The 16,640-nt window shown below is 41.1% G+C and overlaps 2 protein-coding genes across 2 annotated transcripts in view; both read left to right on the top strand.

Moving 5' to 3' along the window:
• The first annotated feature begins 4,757 nt into the window (after positions 1-4,757).
• On the top strand, positions 4,758-12,969 carry LOC106550840 (uncharacterized). Its single transcript, XM_087708743.1, has 5 exons — positions 4,758-5,274; positions 5,565-5,679; positions 5,794-5,861; positions 6,938-7,067; positions 8,251-12,969. Exons 1-5 carry the CDS (start codon positions 4,861-4,863, stop codon positions 9,720-9,722), a joined length of 2,199 nt encoding a protein of 732 aa, XP_087564869.1. The 5' UTR covers positions 4,758-4,860; the 3' UTR covers positions 9,723-12,969.
• Positions 12,970-15,263: 2,294 nt separating this feature from the next.
• Positions 15,264-16,640, top strand: part of LOC106548619 (uncharacterized) — a 59,366-nt gene continuing 57,989 nt past the window's right edge. The window contains 1 exon segment of the mRNA XM_087708752.1: positions 15,264-16,471. Within this exon segment, the coding sequence (XP_087564878.1) occupies positions 16,055-16,471 (417 nt within the window). The 5' untranslated portion in view covers positions 15,264-16,054.

Raw genomic sequence — 16,640 nt, 5'->3', positions numbered from 1 at the left:
ATGAGAAGCGAAACGTCTTCAAAGAAAAACCAGAAAGTCCAGTTGCCTCTTGAAAAAGCACCTTTGGGATGTACACTACATGGTTCAACTCTGAGTGCTGAAATTTTACTGGCTGGATTCACGCTTTGTACCAAGTTGTTACTCACATTTTAGTGCTAGATGGTTGTGTGAACCAAGACTTACTTTGTGGTTTACTGTGTTATTGAAACTTAATGTTGGGTTCCTATTGTGTTGGGCTGCATAAACGAATTTTGGCAGTGTGTTCATTTAGATCAGCGTTCCTTAAAGTGTGGTATGATGTTAGACGCTCTGAAGAGTCTGTAAAATACAAATTATCTTCCAGTCAGACAATCACAAAAAAGTCATTTTTATTTAAGAGGATTTTTATGAAATATTTAATATCGTAATGAACTTAATACTGTTTCAACATGAATCAAATCTACAAATGCATCAGTTTTAATTTTTTAAATTATAAACTGATAAATATATCACTGGAGGGGGAGTTGGAACCGGAAGCTTCCGATGGGGATGGCACATCTCCCCTGGAATGTCTGGGGAGTCCAGAGGCAGAAGATGATTTTGGTGGGTTTCAAAATTTTTTAGAACCTCTTCTGTAGGTATGGCCTGCTTTGTGGGAGTGCCTTGCTGGCCATGTGACCAGGTGAGAGTGGCTTGGCAGCCATGTGACTGGGAGTGGCTTGGCAATCATGTGACTGGGTGGGAGTGGCCAACTTGTAAAATGTGGTGAAACTCAACAACGCTCTTGCTTAGCAACCAAAATGTTGCCTCAGAAACACTGGCATTTGAAGCACACAAGTCTTACAGCTGTCAAATTACAAGAACTTTGCACTCCTAACCCTTTAGAAAAAAAAAACCCAGGGGTGTTCAAACTTGACAGCTTTAAGACTTGTGGACTTCAACTCCCAGAATTCCTACTCCAGTCATGTTGGCTCAGGAACTCTGGTATTGAAGTGTGCAAGTCTTAAAGCTGTCAAGTTACAAGACCCTTGCACCCCTAACCCTTTAGAAAAAAACCCCAGGGATGTTCAAACTTGACTGCCTTAAGACTTTAAGATTTAGATAGGACTCTTAGAGGCGGGCGTGGCGATTGGTGAGCCAGCCAATCAGTGAGCGGCGGGGAGGGCAAGTGTGGTGTGGATGGACGGGGGGAGGGAGCTGAAACCGGTTCTAAACGGCACAGTAGATTTGTGGAACCTCTTCAATAGAAGAGGTTAGAACTGGCAGGAACCCATCCCTGCTTCACAAACACAGGGGAGGATCAGCTGCACATAGGCAGTGGAGATGAGACAACAGATCTATCATAAGGAACAGACCCATCTCCCTCCTCTGACTTTTGGAAACCTTGACTTCTAGACTCAGGCTCATGTTTCAGCCTCTGGATTTGCATATCCTGCTTTATAGACTCTGATTCTGACTGGTGACTTACAGATCTTGTTCTGCTCCTGACTTGTGGACTTCGCCTTTCTTCCTTTGGGGAGGCTTGTTTCTGGCAACTATTGGATTCCGTTGGTGGGACTATGTTATATTGACTTGTGGGTGGCTGGTTGTTGGGGAAAAGCGAAATGGAGGTTTACCAACACCCCTGGAGGGCTGTCTGTTGTGATTTAGCAGTACAATAAAATACTTTATTGATGCCTGCATCTGCCTACTCAACCTGGGTCAGGAGAGTAGATCTTTAAAAAAAAGGAAGGACAACTAGAGAGATCTTTGGAGCATGCAGAGAATAGATTTTTCTGGACAGATCTCTCTTCCACCATCACTACTTTAGGAAGGAGGGGAAGCACGGCAAAACAGTGCATTCCCTCAGACATGTTGCAGTAGAAGGTTGTGATCAGTTGCACTGAAAGCCACTGAGAGATCAAAGAGGGCCGCACTCCCCCAATCCTGCACTCTCCATAAGTGATACATAAGCGTAACCAATGCAATTTCCATGTAGCATGCTGCCAGAAACTGATTGTCAAGGAGCCAAATAATCTGCTTCCTCTAAGTCTGTGTGTAGTTGCGGAGCACCAACCCTTTTACAGGCAAGCCAGATCAGGAATCAGACACCACCAAGTCTATTGGAGTGCTTTAATATTGTTGCGGTATAATAACAGAATCTTGAAAGCCCATCAAGAGTTTTCCATTCATGGGCTGTCTGTTAAAACAAAGTAAGGTTATGGCATACACTTGAAAGAAGACGGGGAAGGATGCAATTGTGGAATCTGTCTGGCAGGAATAAAGACTGCTTATTCGCAGGGAATATGCTCGTGTAAAGCTTGTATCAATCCAGGCTCAGACCCAAACTGGGGACAGCACCATTGTCTCTTTTATCATGGGGTGCAGAGGCAAGATAGGATTATTTTGAGTCTCTTGAGTGAAAAGAAGGCAGAATTCCATTTCTTGTCTGCTCCTTGCCCCCCACCCCCCCATGCAGGGATACAACTTTCTCCAGGTTTTCTTAAATATGGAGGGTTGCAGATACGTCTAACATTGTTACAAGCACTTGGATTGAGAAGGCTTTCTGATCAGGATGGAGATAACAAACACCTACTTCTTCCCATCAGAAATGTACCTTTCTTCCTTCTTTGCATTAGTACCTGCAATGTACATACAATCCACCAGGATCTCCCTCTGCAAAGAGAAAGCAACATCCATGCGCTTCAGCATTGAACCACTGGAGGGCCACAGATGGATTTCAGAGGAAGGTGAGAATGTAATGACATGTATAATCCTGCCTCTCTAGGACACTGCACTCTCTCTCTTTAACCCTTTGAGTTTTGCAGAAGATAAAACCGGAGGAAAGCCTTGAAGGGAAGAGATCCAACTATGGTGCTGGGTGACTGGTGCATGTTTTCCCATTCAAAGGGAGGCAGGAGGTTCTGACGCTGAAGAAGTAAGAGATATATGCCCTCAGGTTTAACCTTCTGAGTCCATGGATTGGGAGAGCCCTGATCCCATGCTCCCCTGCCCCCCTTTCTATGCTCGTAACAGGCGGGGGTGGTGGGAGGAAGCAGACCTCCAGACAAGGCTGTTTTGCCTCCAGTTGTGTTGTCCCCAGAAACAAATCCAGATCCCCAGGAAGAAGAAAGGTATTCTGGGGTAGGCAATCACGCGCCATTTCCTGGGGAAAGCTGGATAGTGGGAGAGGGTGAGCTTGCATGGCAAATCACAAGCAGGAAAGAAAAGTTTTACAAGGAAGTAGATGCAGAAGATTGTGCCTGCGTTCTTACTATGGGCTGGATGCCGCTAAAATAGGGCTTGGGTCATCTGCTGTTCAATTTGTCTTAGGAGGGTGAGTGAACCTCGAAATCATCTCCAATCTACGTTCCTTCAATCCTTGTGTTTCACACGAACTCACCACTTAAGGCACATTTTTGTGAACCTGCCTGCCTATAATAATGTAATTTGACTCTTAAAAAGCAACTAGACTCACTTGGTTTTCATTTTATGTGACCTTTCATGGTTTGTTAAGGTGTTTGGGGATTGGCATGTTGTGTAAACCCTGCCTGCAGGTATTTAGATATATAGAATAACATATATATTGGAGGTCTTCTAATCCAACCCCCTGCTTAGGTAGGAAATCCTATACTATTTCAGACAAATGGTTATCCAATCTCTTCTTAAAAACTTCCAGTGTTGGAGCATTTACAACTTCTGGATGCAAATTGTTCCACTGATTAATTGTTCTGTCAGGAGATTCCTTTTTTGTTCTAGGTTGCTTCTCTCCTTGATTAGTTTCCACCCATTGCTTCTTGTTCTGTCTTCAGGTGGTTTGGAGAACAGCTTGACTCCCTCTTCTTTGTGGCAGCCCCTGAGATATCAGAACACTGCTATCATGTCACCTCTAGTCCTTCTTTTCATAACACTCCAGTTCCAGCAACCGTTCTTTATATGTTTTAGCTTCCAGTCCCCTAATCATCTTTGTTGATCTTCTCTGCATTTTTTCCTAGAGTGTATAGGTATTTCTTGGTTTTTAAAAGCAAGCCCTTCTTTGGGGGAGAAAGAAATAGGTGGGGGGGGGGAGAAAAGTGTTCTGAAATGCATTTATTCAGTGCATTTCATCCCAATTTTTGATGAGGGTCAGTCCCATAGTTTGCAACATACACGCAATCACACACAGAAACGACCATATTTTTCAGAATATAAGACTCACCTTTTTCCTTCAAAAAAGAGGCTGAAAATGTGGGTGCCTCTTATACACTGAATATAGCATTTTTAGCCTCCTGAAACCCCGCCCCCTTCACCAAAATGGCTGTGCATAGCTTGTAGGAGGCTTTCAGAGAGCTCCTGGGGGCTGGGGAGGGCAGAAATGAGTAAACAACAGACCATTTTCGGCTCAATCCCCCCCCCCCGCCCCCAGGTTTAAGGTTTATTGACATTTGTATGCCACCCACTCCCTAGGAACTCTCTCCCAGGAGCACTCTATAAGCTTCCTAATGCATGTTTGACAAAAAACGGGCCTGTTTTCGCGACAAACTGGCTGTTTTGGGGAGGTTTGCAGAGTGCAAAAACATTTCTTAAAAATTTGCCTCTTCAAAGCCTTGGTATGTCTTATACTTCAGTGCGTCTTATACTCTGAAAAATACGGTAATTGCTCAGTGCCACTGTAATTCTACACTAGCTCAGAAACATACTTCCTTCCAGAAGTAGGATTATTATTGAATGGTTAAATGCACCACTTTCTAATTCTTGGCATTTATTTGGTTTTTGGTCTCAGATACGTAAACTGGAAGCAATTTGTACAGCCTTTCCGGTTAGTCCTGAGGCTAGATCAATGTTCCAATGAATGAAAAAGCATTTGGAGATCCTCAAGATTCCTTCAACCTATTTGGAATTGTGTTATAGGAGAGAAAAAGAATGGCAAGCCGTTTAGCAAATGAGAGAACTGGAAAAAGCCCTTCCGGTGCGCAGTCTGGAATCCACGGGGAGATCTCGGCAAGAACTGGGCAGAAGAAGCTGGAAGAAGGAATCATCGTTTCACAAGTTCAGGCTTTGAATTTCAGGAGCGTCCAATATCAGGAGGATGAGGGTCCCCGAGGACTTTGCAGCCGACTCCACTACTTTTGTAGTCGATGGTTGAGACCAGAAAAGCACACAAAAGCACAGCTACTGGACCTGGTTGTTCTGGAGCAGTTCTTGGCCCTTCTGCCCCTGCAGATGGAGAGCTGGGTGCGGGAGTGTGGAGCAGAGACCAGCTCCCAGGCGGTGGCCCTGGTGGAAGGTTATCTCCTGAGCCAGGCGGAGGAGAAAAAGGAGCAGGTTGAGTCGCAGGTGAGATAATTTCATCTCGGGCGCCTAGAATGGGTTTAAATGTAATAAACAATGTGTTTGAATTCTATGCTCCTCATTACCAGTTCTCTGGTATTCATAAGATTTCACTAATTCTTGAAGGACATTGTTCCATTATCCATTCTTAGAAGAAAGATTTGGGGCAGCCTTTTCCTAACCCTAACTGATGGACATTGGGTGTTTTCATGTGGTGTTGAAAAACAGAACAAGAATCCATTTCATGATTTGCATTATCCTTTCATTTTTATTCTTTTCTCTGCTTATATTTCAAGCCCTTCACTGTGGAGAATAGAGATCCTGAGAGAAGGAGACATCTATCCGATACCCCCCGGGAACTATTTTTCTTAAGGATTACTCAGGATGACACAAATCAAGAAGCATCCAGAGGTAATACAAGACTCTCTCATTCCCCATAAAAATGTCAGCTGTCTCATCTTCTCTATGTCTTTGCTATTATAGCACACCTCCACCTAGCATTTTAAAAGTCTGTCTCCCTCACAGGAAAGAATAGAGGGAAGCTGACTGTCCCTTATGATAAAGATGAAACAATGGCGGAACCAACAACTCAAGTAAGAGAAGGAAAATTATTTATTAGATTTGTATTCTCCCCTTTCTTCAAAAAATCAAGTTGCGTACATTGTACTGTTGCCTTCCATTTTTTCCCTCTTGTTTGGGAGGCCTTATTTTCATGTCCCCTAGCAACAAAAATTCAATGAGATTCTTATTGGGATTTTTTTTAAGACCAATATTTTAAAAAGTATTCTTTATGCTAATTATACTCCATACATTTCAATAACTATTTTTTTTACAAAATCCTTCATGGTGCCCATTCTTTTTGCCATTCTTTGACTTAATTTAGGCAAGGATGCTTTAAAAAAATGATGTAATATTCATACTGGTACATTACCATTTGAAAAAAAAGCTTTGTTGCAAAGTTTATATTGTATTTTACAAATACAATGTTTACATTACAAAGACATAAGAAAATAAATTCATAAAGTTAAAATTGATTGAAAGTGGCCGTATAGAAAAAGCTTGGTACCAAAATTGTTCTGAAAGTCCCCTTTGGCTACAAAGGTTAAGAAATGTTCTCCTTAGGAAATTTTCTGTTTCTTTGTCTCCTGTTCAGCCAATGGCTCAGACTATTAGCAGTTTCCTTGCTATATGAAGAGTTTTGTGTCTCTGGATATTGATGGCACTTTACCAAATCTTTTAATACACACACACACACACACACACACACACACACACACACACACACACAGACACACTTCCTTCTGCAAACATAGGAAGGATTACTGACAGATGGTGTTTCCAAGGCCCACCTGCCAGATGACTCTCCCCAGATGCTGAGAGTCTTTTGATGGTGGATGGATTAATGGATTGAGAAGAGTATTTTGAGAGTGGATGGTAGATGTATCAATCCAGAAGGATACACGGGTTAACTTTACTGAATGGTACCAAAAGTCCTGTAGAATCAATCAAGATGATAAAAGCTGCCTAAAATATTTTCTCAGTCAAATGCTTTCTGTTCTGTCCAAGCATAGACCTTAGCGCATAACTTTGCTTTGGGAATTTCTAAAGAATGGGGCAGATCTTGCAGTCCTTCCCAGGTCATTTTGTACTTTTTTGTTTTTGTTTTCAGGGGGGTTTTGTGCCCTTTGAGGAGGTGGCTGTTTATTTCTCAGAGGAGGAGTGGTCTCAGCTGGATTCTGACCAAAAAGCTCTGCATTGGGAAGTCATGCTGGAGAATTATAGGAACATGGCTTCTTTAGGTAAGGTTTTCTATTCCCCAGTCAGAGTTCAGGAAGCCATTGGCTGTTTCTTGTTTAAAAATCTCCAAATAGAGGTCATCTCTTGAGAGGAAAAAGAAAATGATATGCTGTTCTACTGCTCCTTGTATGGAAATAGATTAATGGCTTTCTGCTTAGATGCATCCTGTGCCATTTGACATCTGTTGAGTTTTTCTATTTCTATTTAAACCTGTCAGCGATAAAGTAATTCCTTGGTTTGAGATAATGTTAAACTCTGTTACAGAGATTTCATATTTTTTGGGCCAGGTACTTCCATATCAGTACTATGAAGGATTACAATTCAATTAATTTTTGGCTAAATGGACTTTCCTTCCATTTCACGTCTATCCTGAGTCTTGGAATTAGGGCAAACTGGTGCCATTTTTCTATTGCAAACATGCTGCTTAGGATTAATACAAGAACTCTTCTTTTTTTCTCTCTGCAATCATGCGATCTTTGGCAGGAAAAAATTAAAACACAAATGGAAGGTAGCTTTGTATAGGAAGAAAAAAATGAGTTTCAAAATTAATTCTCAGAGGGCTCTTCCGGAATTGGCCCACCTCCAATGAATCTTGGGTTTTCTACAAATGCTTTCTTGGATGTTTCTCCTGGTTTTTAAATTAAAATTTTGTTTTAGATGTTTGAAAGCTTTGATGTCTCATGAATAGAGATATTATAATTTATATACCACGCCATTATAAGGGTAAAGGTATGTCCTAGTCATTCCCAACTCTAGGGGGCAGTACTCATCTCCGTTTCAAACCCGAAGAACCAGTGCTGTCCGAAGATGTCTCCATGGTCATGTGACCGGCATAACTAAACGCCAGAGGTGCACAGAACCCTGTTACCTTCCCACCAACGGTGGTTCCCATTTTTCTACTTGCATTTTTTACGTGCTTTCGAAGTGCTAGCTTGGCAGAAGCTGGGACAAATAACGGAAGCTCACCTGGTTATGCAGCGCTAGGATTCAAATCGCTGAACTGCCAACCTTTCTGATCAACAAGCTCAGTGTCTTAGTCCCCGAGCCATTGTGTCCCTTATAAGTGTACAAATATGCAATATATTGGAATTTTGCACAATATCAGAGGGACATTCATATGACTTCTGGAAAATTGACCTTTTTTCATAACCTTGCTAACATTTTTATTTCTCCTTTCCTTTGAAGGTAATAATGGGCAGGAAAATAAAGAGTCAGTTGAACTATTCCAAAAGTTCAGACATGGGAACAGAACAGAGAAGCCTGCAAATCAAATGGAACAACAAAGGCAAGAGAGAAACCCGTCAAACAATTGGAATAAGGAAAGCTCATCTTCAGTTGATGCTCAGTTGCAAGGCTTTCTTGACCAACTAGGAAAAATAGAGAAAAAATATATTGGGAAAGGTATAGAACTATTCAAAGACATATTAGATGTAAACGAATATTATCCAACCCAAGCCAAACCAGAAGCCTATATATGCAAAGACAATGGAAAAAATTACAATGGGACTTTTACTCTTTCTAGGGAAACAGTGACATCTCATAAAAGGATGCACGTAGGAGAGAAGCCGTTTAAATACTTTGAGTATGGAAAGCACCAATGGGGTCATCTTATTTCCCATAACAGTAGACATATAGAAGAGAAGCCGTATAAATGCCTGGTGTGTGGAAAGGGCTTTAGCCAAAAAAGCACCCTTATTAACCATCAAATGATCCACACAGGAGGGAAGCCATTTAAATGCATGGAGTGTGGAAAGGGCTTTAGCCAAAAGAGCACCCTTATTAACCATCAAATGATCCACACAGAGGATAAGCCATATAAATGCATGGAGTGTGGAAAGGGCTTTAGAAGAAACAGTTATCTTAGATCCCATCAACGTTTCCACGCAGGGGAGAAGCCATATAAATGCATGGACTGTGGAAAGACCTTTAGTTTCGACAGTAATCTTACTTCTCATAGAAGGATCCACACAGGGGAGAAGCCATATAAATGCATGGGCTGTGGAAAGGGCTTCAGTACAAGCAGTGCCCTTACTCTCCATAAAAGGACACACACAGGGGAAAAGCCATTTAAATGCATGGAGTGTGGAAAGGACTTCATAACAAGTGGTGCCCTTACTCTCCATAAAAGGATCCACACAGGGGAGAAGCCATATAAATGCATGGAGTGTGGAAAGAGCTTCAGAACAAGCAGTAAACTTACATCCCATCAAAGGATCCACACAGGGGAGAAGCCATATAAATGCATGGAGTGTGGAAAGAGCTTCAGAACAAGCAGTAAACTTACATTCCATCAAAAGATCCACACAGGGGAGAAGCCATATAAATGCATGGAATGTGGAAAGAGCTTCAGAACAAGCAGTAAACTTGCATCCCATCAAAGGATCCACACAGGGGAGAAGCCATATAAATGCATGGAGTGTGGGAAGGGCTTTAGCCATAAGAGTGCCCTTATTACCCATCAAAGGATCCACACAGGAGAGAAGCCTTATAAATGCATGGAGTGTGGAAAGAGCTTCAGAACAAGCAGTAAGCTTACACCCCATCAAAGGATCCACACAGGGGAGAAGCCATATAAATGCATGGAATGTGGAAAGGACTTCATAACAAGCAGTAAACTTAAATCCCATCAAAGAATCCACACAGGAGGAGGCATATAAATGCATAGTGTGGAAAGACTCTTAGTTCCAACAGTCATCTTCTCATAGAAGGCTCCACACAGGGGAGAAGTCATATAAGTGTGTGGAGTTTGAAAAGGGCTTTAGCCAACAGAGTAGTCTTAATTCTCATAAAAGGATCCACACTGGAGAAAAGCCATATAAATGCTTGGAATGTGGAAAGGGCTTTAGTCATCTCATCCCATAGAAGGATCCACACGGGAGAAGCCATAAAATGCATGGAGTGTGGAAAGACCTTTCGTAAGAACAGCCAATTCCATAGAAGGATCCATACAGGGGAGTAGCCATATAAAGGCAGAGAGTGTGGCAAGACTTTTACTTACAGGAATCAACTTACTGGTAATAAAAGGATCTAAATGGGAAAAACCATACAAATCCTTGGAGTGCAGAAAGGGTTTCAGCCAAACTAGCAATCTTACTTCCCATAAGAAGATATGTACAAGGGAAAAGCCATGTAAGTGCATGCACTGTGGAGAGAAAGCAACAGGAGTGATATAATTTCCCATACATTTGGGTGAGAATCTGTTAATTCTAGATTTAATTACTTAAATCCATGGATTTTCTTTTCAAAAGCGGGTTTCCAGGTCAGTTATTTCTTCCCACTTGATCACATACCAAGTGTTTAAAATGTCCTTTTGACTAATCTTAGAATAGTTTTCCCCTTCCTTCTCATTCCTTAAAACATTATCATTTCATTAAACAAACCTATGCCCTTTATCCTCACAAAAAGTTGGAAACAATGCACCAGAGAAAATCAAAATTATAATCCAGACAGTTCAAGTTTCATCAAAGTTTAGAGTGTGATGGAATGTAATACTGTCCTGTTGAGATGAATCCTGTTGAGATGAAAGACGGGTAAGATCCAATTAACTCACAGTCATAAATCAAAACTTGGAAAAGACAAAGTATCCTGAGAGCATAAATAATATTAATAGACAGATCTGGATTTTGGCAAAAAGAAAGAAAGAGAAAAGTAGAGGGTTGAAACATTAACCCCCCCCCCCAAAAAAAGTCATTTGTGTGAAATAATTTGGACAGAAAAGGAGAAAGCAGAGAAGTGACAAACCCACTGAAATACAAACTCTAAATTTGGTTTTGGATTTGAAATATTCCGTCGAGATTTCCTTCATCCAAATTTCTTCTAACTAATATATCTTAATCAACTCCAAGTAATGAAGGTGGAATGCAACAAGGGAGGAAAATCAAGAAAAAAGCACTATTTTCTCACTGGTAACTGATAACCTAATCTTACCTGTGCAGGAAGATTTAATTAACCAACTGCCATAAATCAGAACTTGGAAAAGCAGAAGGCGAAGAGAAACATACCCGAGTTTGGCTGTATGAAAGTTTGGTCCAATTAATATATTTTTAGCAATTATAATTAATGAGAGGTGGAAAGTAGCAAGGGGGGAAAAATCAAAGAAAATACAAAGGTTTTTTTTCTGCAAAAGATCAAGATGTCCTCCGCTTCTCTTCTGTTTTACATTAGCTGAATGAGTCAAATTTAAGATGGACCAGAACTTTGAAATAAGAACTTTATAACTATGCAATTTTGGAACTCGACATTAAGGAAGAACAAAAGACCAAAATGGCACCTGCCGCTCTTCTTCTCCACAGCAACGGAACTAGCTAAATTTAAGGTGGACCAGAAATCTGAAATAACAACTGTATAATTAACTGTAACTTTGGAACTGTACATTATGGAAAGGTGGGAATTACGTGAAATTATAAAAAATATGCATAAATAATTAAAATCAATTCTAAATAGAATTCTGAACTTAGAGAAGCAGGAATTTAAGGAAGAAGTGAAGGAAGAAGGGGGAGAGATAATGAAGGAGTAGAAATGGTGAGAAATAAAAAGCAGACAAAAAACTTCATTGGGTTTGGCAGTGGTATAGGGAAAATTGAAAAGTGGGGATGTGTCCCAACAAAAGGAAATAAAAAGCAGACAAAAGATCTTATGGAGATTGACAGTGGCATAGGGAAAACTGAAGGAGGGGGGTTACGCCCCAACAAAGGAAAATATAAAAGATTTATTTGACGGTGGCTTGGGGAAAATTGAAGAAGGTGGACGTGTCAAAACAAAGAAAAGGGAGAAGACAGGAATAGAGAAGTGGGACAAAAGACTAGGAAAAATCAGACAATTAGAAATTGTTATATGGGGAAAGATAAAGCTGAGATATGTGGTTTACTCCTAAACATGACAAATTGAGTTGCTAACTGATTGAATATTATAACAGAAAGATAATTAAATAAAGGTTAAAATATGGACAAATATGAAACTGTAATGGGGAGATTCTAAAGCAGAGGTTTGTGATTCACTTTTATACATGATCATTAAATTGAGTTGCTAATTGATTGAATGTGACAATGTAAGGACAATTAAGCATGGGTTAAAATATACGAAACATGGATATGTATAGAACTTCTAAGATGATGAACAAAATGAGATGTTTACTGCTTGTTATTCAATATAGTAGATTAAGGGAATTGTAATGAACATTGAACAGCAAGGATTGCTATTTTTAAAACAATTAAGGGTAATCTAAGCCAAGATATGGAAAAATGGAGAGGGAATATGAAATATACCTACAATGGGAAACTATTCAGATTTAAAGACAGAATCACAAATTAGGTGTGTGTAAGGATGCATAATTATATAAATAAAATGAGAGTAGCTGGAAATTGTAACCAGGTCTACATCTCGTCCAAAATTAGGCTTAAAAAAAACCAACAACCTACAATTACTATATATGTATACTTTTTTTCTCTCTTAAAAAAGGAGGAAGATATATGTTAATTAAATATATATATTGAAAAGGAATTATAAATACCATCAACATAAAATGGAGCTCGCTCAGAAGCTGAAATACACCAAATAAATGAGATGAAGAGTGGTGTGAAGTAGAGGAGAGTGGTAAGGAAAGAAGAGAGGGACAGGAGAGAGGGCGGTGGGGAGAGGAGGAGAGAAAGAAGGAGTGAAAAGGGGGGAGGAGAGAGGAAAGGGAAATAGAGAAGAGAAGAATGACAGAGGGAAGAAAGGAGGTAGGGAGGGGGAGAAGAGAGGGAGAAAAAAGTGATGGATAAGGTACAAATATGGCGTATGAAGAGCAGAAGAGCCAATAATTGTTTTTGGGAGTTGATGGTAAGGCGAATTGATGTAAACATTTAATAATACAATATGATGTTGGCTATGTAATAGTATATATGTGATTATATGCTATGAAAATGGAAAAATAAAAAAACTATATATATAAAAAAAGTTGGATACAATGCACCAGAGAAAATCAAAATTATAATCCAAAGACAGTGCAAGTTTCATCAAAGTTTAGAGTGTGATGAAATGTAATACTGCATTGTCCTGTTGAATAATTGGGATATTGAATTAAAAGTGACAAATAAAAGGAGTTATACTTTGAATTTTTCATTACTTCCTCGCTTTCTTTCTTTTTTTTCCCTAGTTGGGGATACTCGGGGAAAATAACAATAAAAGTGATGCTTAACATTGCAAATGATCAAGCAGGAAAGGTGATAATTGGAAAAACTATTTTAGAAAACTATTTCTTGTCCTATCTCGACACAGAGAAATGAGAAAGGATGTAAAAACACCCCCAAATACCGTATTTTTTCGGAGTATAAGACGCACCAAGATTTTGAAGAGGCAAATTTCAAAAAATAGCAGTAAAAAAGTTTTTCCACTCTGCAGACCTTCCAAAATTGGCCCATTTTTTGCAAAAACGCACCCATTTCTGTCAAAAAAAGGGCATGCATATCCTTTAGGGGGCTTGTAGAGCGCTCCTGGGGGCTGGAGGGGATGAAAATGAGCAAAACACGGCCCGTTTTTCGCTCATTTTTGCCCTCACCAGCCCCCAGGACCACTCTGGAAGCCTCCTAAAGGCTATGCCTGGCCATTTTAGTGAAGTGGGCAGGGTTTTGGGAGGCCAAAAATGCTGAATTCAGCCTATAAGACACACCCAGATTTTCACCCTCTTTTGAGGGAAAAAAGGTGCGTCTTATACTCTGAAAAATATGGCTAATCAAAGTTGCATCCATGGTGTAGAACTGAGACTTGAGGCAGCCAGTAACTATGCGGAAAGCATGGAACAATACTCGGTCAAAGGCCTCTTGGTTTGAGAAACTTGTCACCTGCATATCAATGGGTAACCTGTGGGAAGAGCTGAAAGGATGAAGAATTCCTTTCTCACAAAAGGAGCCAGAGCGACAAGTTCCAAACAAGGGTTTTAAAAAGAAAGGTTTTCTGTGGAGCCATGAGTTTTGGTTTTGAAAAACAATTTTCAAATTTGTTTTTTGTCCTGCTTGTGCTTTAGTATCTCTCCCAGGTTTCTTTATCTTACTTTTCCAAAGACAGAGGAGTCGCTTCAGATATATCTCTTCCTCCTCCTCCTTCCTGCAGCCTCTTATTGGAAGAAATATCTATCTGGTTCAGTTCCAAATGGGGAGAAAAACACTGGAAACATGCAGCTGATTGGAAAGATATTTTAATGAAGCAGAACCCTCAAGCACATGGTCCTGCTGTAGCTGACGAAATGGAGTGGAGAATGAGGGTTATTTATATTAAGAGGAGCCTTCCAATACTTGAGAGGCTGTCACAGAGATGTCAACCTATTTTCCAAAGGACCAATGGTAACATAAGTAATAGATGAAAACTTACCAGATAACCAGCCTAGAACCAAAGAGAAATTTCCTGACAGAACAATTAACTAGTGGAACAGCTGGATTCCAGATGTTTTTGGTGTTCTATCACTGCAACTTTTCAAGAAGACATTGGACAGGCATAAGTCTGCGATGCTGTGAGGTTTTCTGATGGAGCAGGGAATTTAGCTAAACAACACGCAAGATTCCTTCCAACTATGTTACTGGGTATTTTGAATCTCTTGAGTAAGAATCCTATTTCTTCTGGGTGCCTTCACTCCCTGAATAAAAGGATGTAGCTTTCTACAGGAACCCTTCTTAAAAGTGAAAGGGGGCACATGGGTGTAACTCTGTCAGAAGCAATTGGATAAAAAGAAGGGTTATTGATCTGGAGAAAAACAACCTCCTCCTTTCTGGGCCCTGATGGAAAAGGCACCGTTTCCACCCTTTGCATAAGCCCCTTCCATGCACACAGGAATCCACCAGGTGTGTCCCACTAAAACGAGAACCGGATGCCGTGCGATTCCCCATTCGGCCACTGGAGGGCGGACGCCAGAGGTGATTTACCATAGGAGAATGGGAGGGAAGTGACGTCACTGGATCTGACGTCTCTATTTAACCCTTTGAGCTTCGCAGGAGGTTTGAATGGATGCTGGAAAGTCTTGAAGGGAGGAGAACTACAGGTGGGCAGAGTAAGTGGCGGTTTGAGTGTGTGAGTCTCCGCGTGCAAAAGGGGAGGGGGGAACAGGGGTTCCTGGTGCTAGAGAAGGAAGGGAGAGAAGCCAAGTCCCCATGGAGGTTCCGTCTTCGGAGTCCTGGGGGTGGGAGAGCTCGGGATCCCATGTTCCCCTGCCGCCCCTCTGCACGCAGGTGGCAGGCAGAGGGAATCGGTGCTCAGGACGAGCCGCGTCGCTCCAGTAACAAATCCCCAGAGAGGAGGGAGCGTCCCGGGGGAATCCTCCACCCCCAATAGCCTGGAGGTCGGAGATGGGGAGAGCCTGGAGGGCAAATCTGGAGCAGAGAATAAGAAGATGGTTGCAAGGGAGGAACTGCAAGAGATTGTGCCCGCCTTCTGCTTATGTGCTGCACGGGAGTAAAATAGGGTTGGATCCCCGGGAGTTCAAAGCAAAACATCAAAAGCAGGTCACTTTTTTGAATTTCATTTTTTTTAAAGTGAACTTAATGATTTGTTCACCTATTAGAGTTTGGCGTTTTGGGTAAAATCTTCTTTGTAGGTAAATGCAGATCTAGGTTTTTATAAAGCAAGCCCTACTTTGTGAGAAAAAAAGAAATTAAAATAATGATCCAAAATTTATTTATTTACACACATTCCTGCAAAAGGGCTAACTGTTCAACGTATACAATCCTGTACTGGCTCAGAAAAATATATCTTTCCATCAATTGTTCTTCAGGGGTAAAATCCACAATTTTGTGTTTAATCTCATATACAGAAATTGGAAACCATTTGTACCACCTCTCTGGGAGGCAAAAAAAAATTGGGCACCATTTATACTGACTCATTTGGAGGCAAACAAATGGACCACAAAGGCTGAAAGACTTGCCTGACTACTGTTACATGAATGGTACTATGAAAACAAAGGTGTTTGGAGATCCATAAGATTCCCTAGACCCATTTGGCATTGCACTACAAGACAGAAAGAATGAAAAGCCAATCTTTAGGAAGTGAGGGAATTGGAAAAGACCCTCTTGGTGTTCAGGCTGGGAGCGATGGGGAGATCTGGGCAAGAACTGGGCAGAAGATACTGGAGGAGGCAACCAGCCTTTCAGAAGTTCAGCCCTGGAAGTTCAGGAGCTTTCAATACAAAGAGAATGAAGGTCCCCGAGGACTATGCAGCCGACTCCATTCCTTTTGTAGTCAATGGTTGAGACCAGAAAAGCACACAAAAGCACAGATGCTGGACCTGGTTGTTTTGGAACAGTTTTTGATGCTTCTGCCCTTGAACATTGAGAGCTGGGTACGAGAGTGTGGAGCAGAGACCAGCTCCCAGGCGGTGGCCCTGGTGGAAGGTTATCTCCTGAGCCAGGTGCTGGAGCAGGAGGAGAGGATTGACTGGCAGGTGAGAGACCTTCTAATCTAATGCACTAAATCTAACAGTGGGTTTGAATTCTTAACTCATGCCTACCAGAGTTCTTTGGCATTCATTATACATGGAGATACTTCTAATTCTTGTAGGACCTTGTTCTTTTATTTGTCATAGTCGTTCCTTTCCTAATTTCCAGCTTCAC

This window comes from Thamnophis sirtalis, unplaced genomic scaffold (genome assembly GCF_051295495.1).
Source record: "Thamnophis sirtalis isolate CommonGarterSnake01/CBP01778 unplaced genomic scaffold, rThaSir2_p1.2 scaffold_3, whole genome shotgun sequence".
Lineage (NCBI taxonomy): Eukaryota > Metazoa > Chordata > Lepidosauria > Squamata > Natricidae > Thamnophis > Thamnophis sirtalis.
This window is presented reverse-complemented; position numbering and strand designations above follow the sequence as displayed.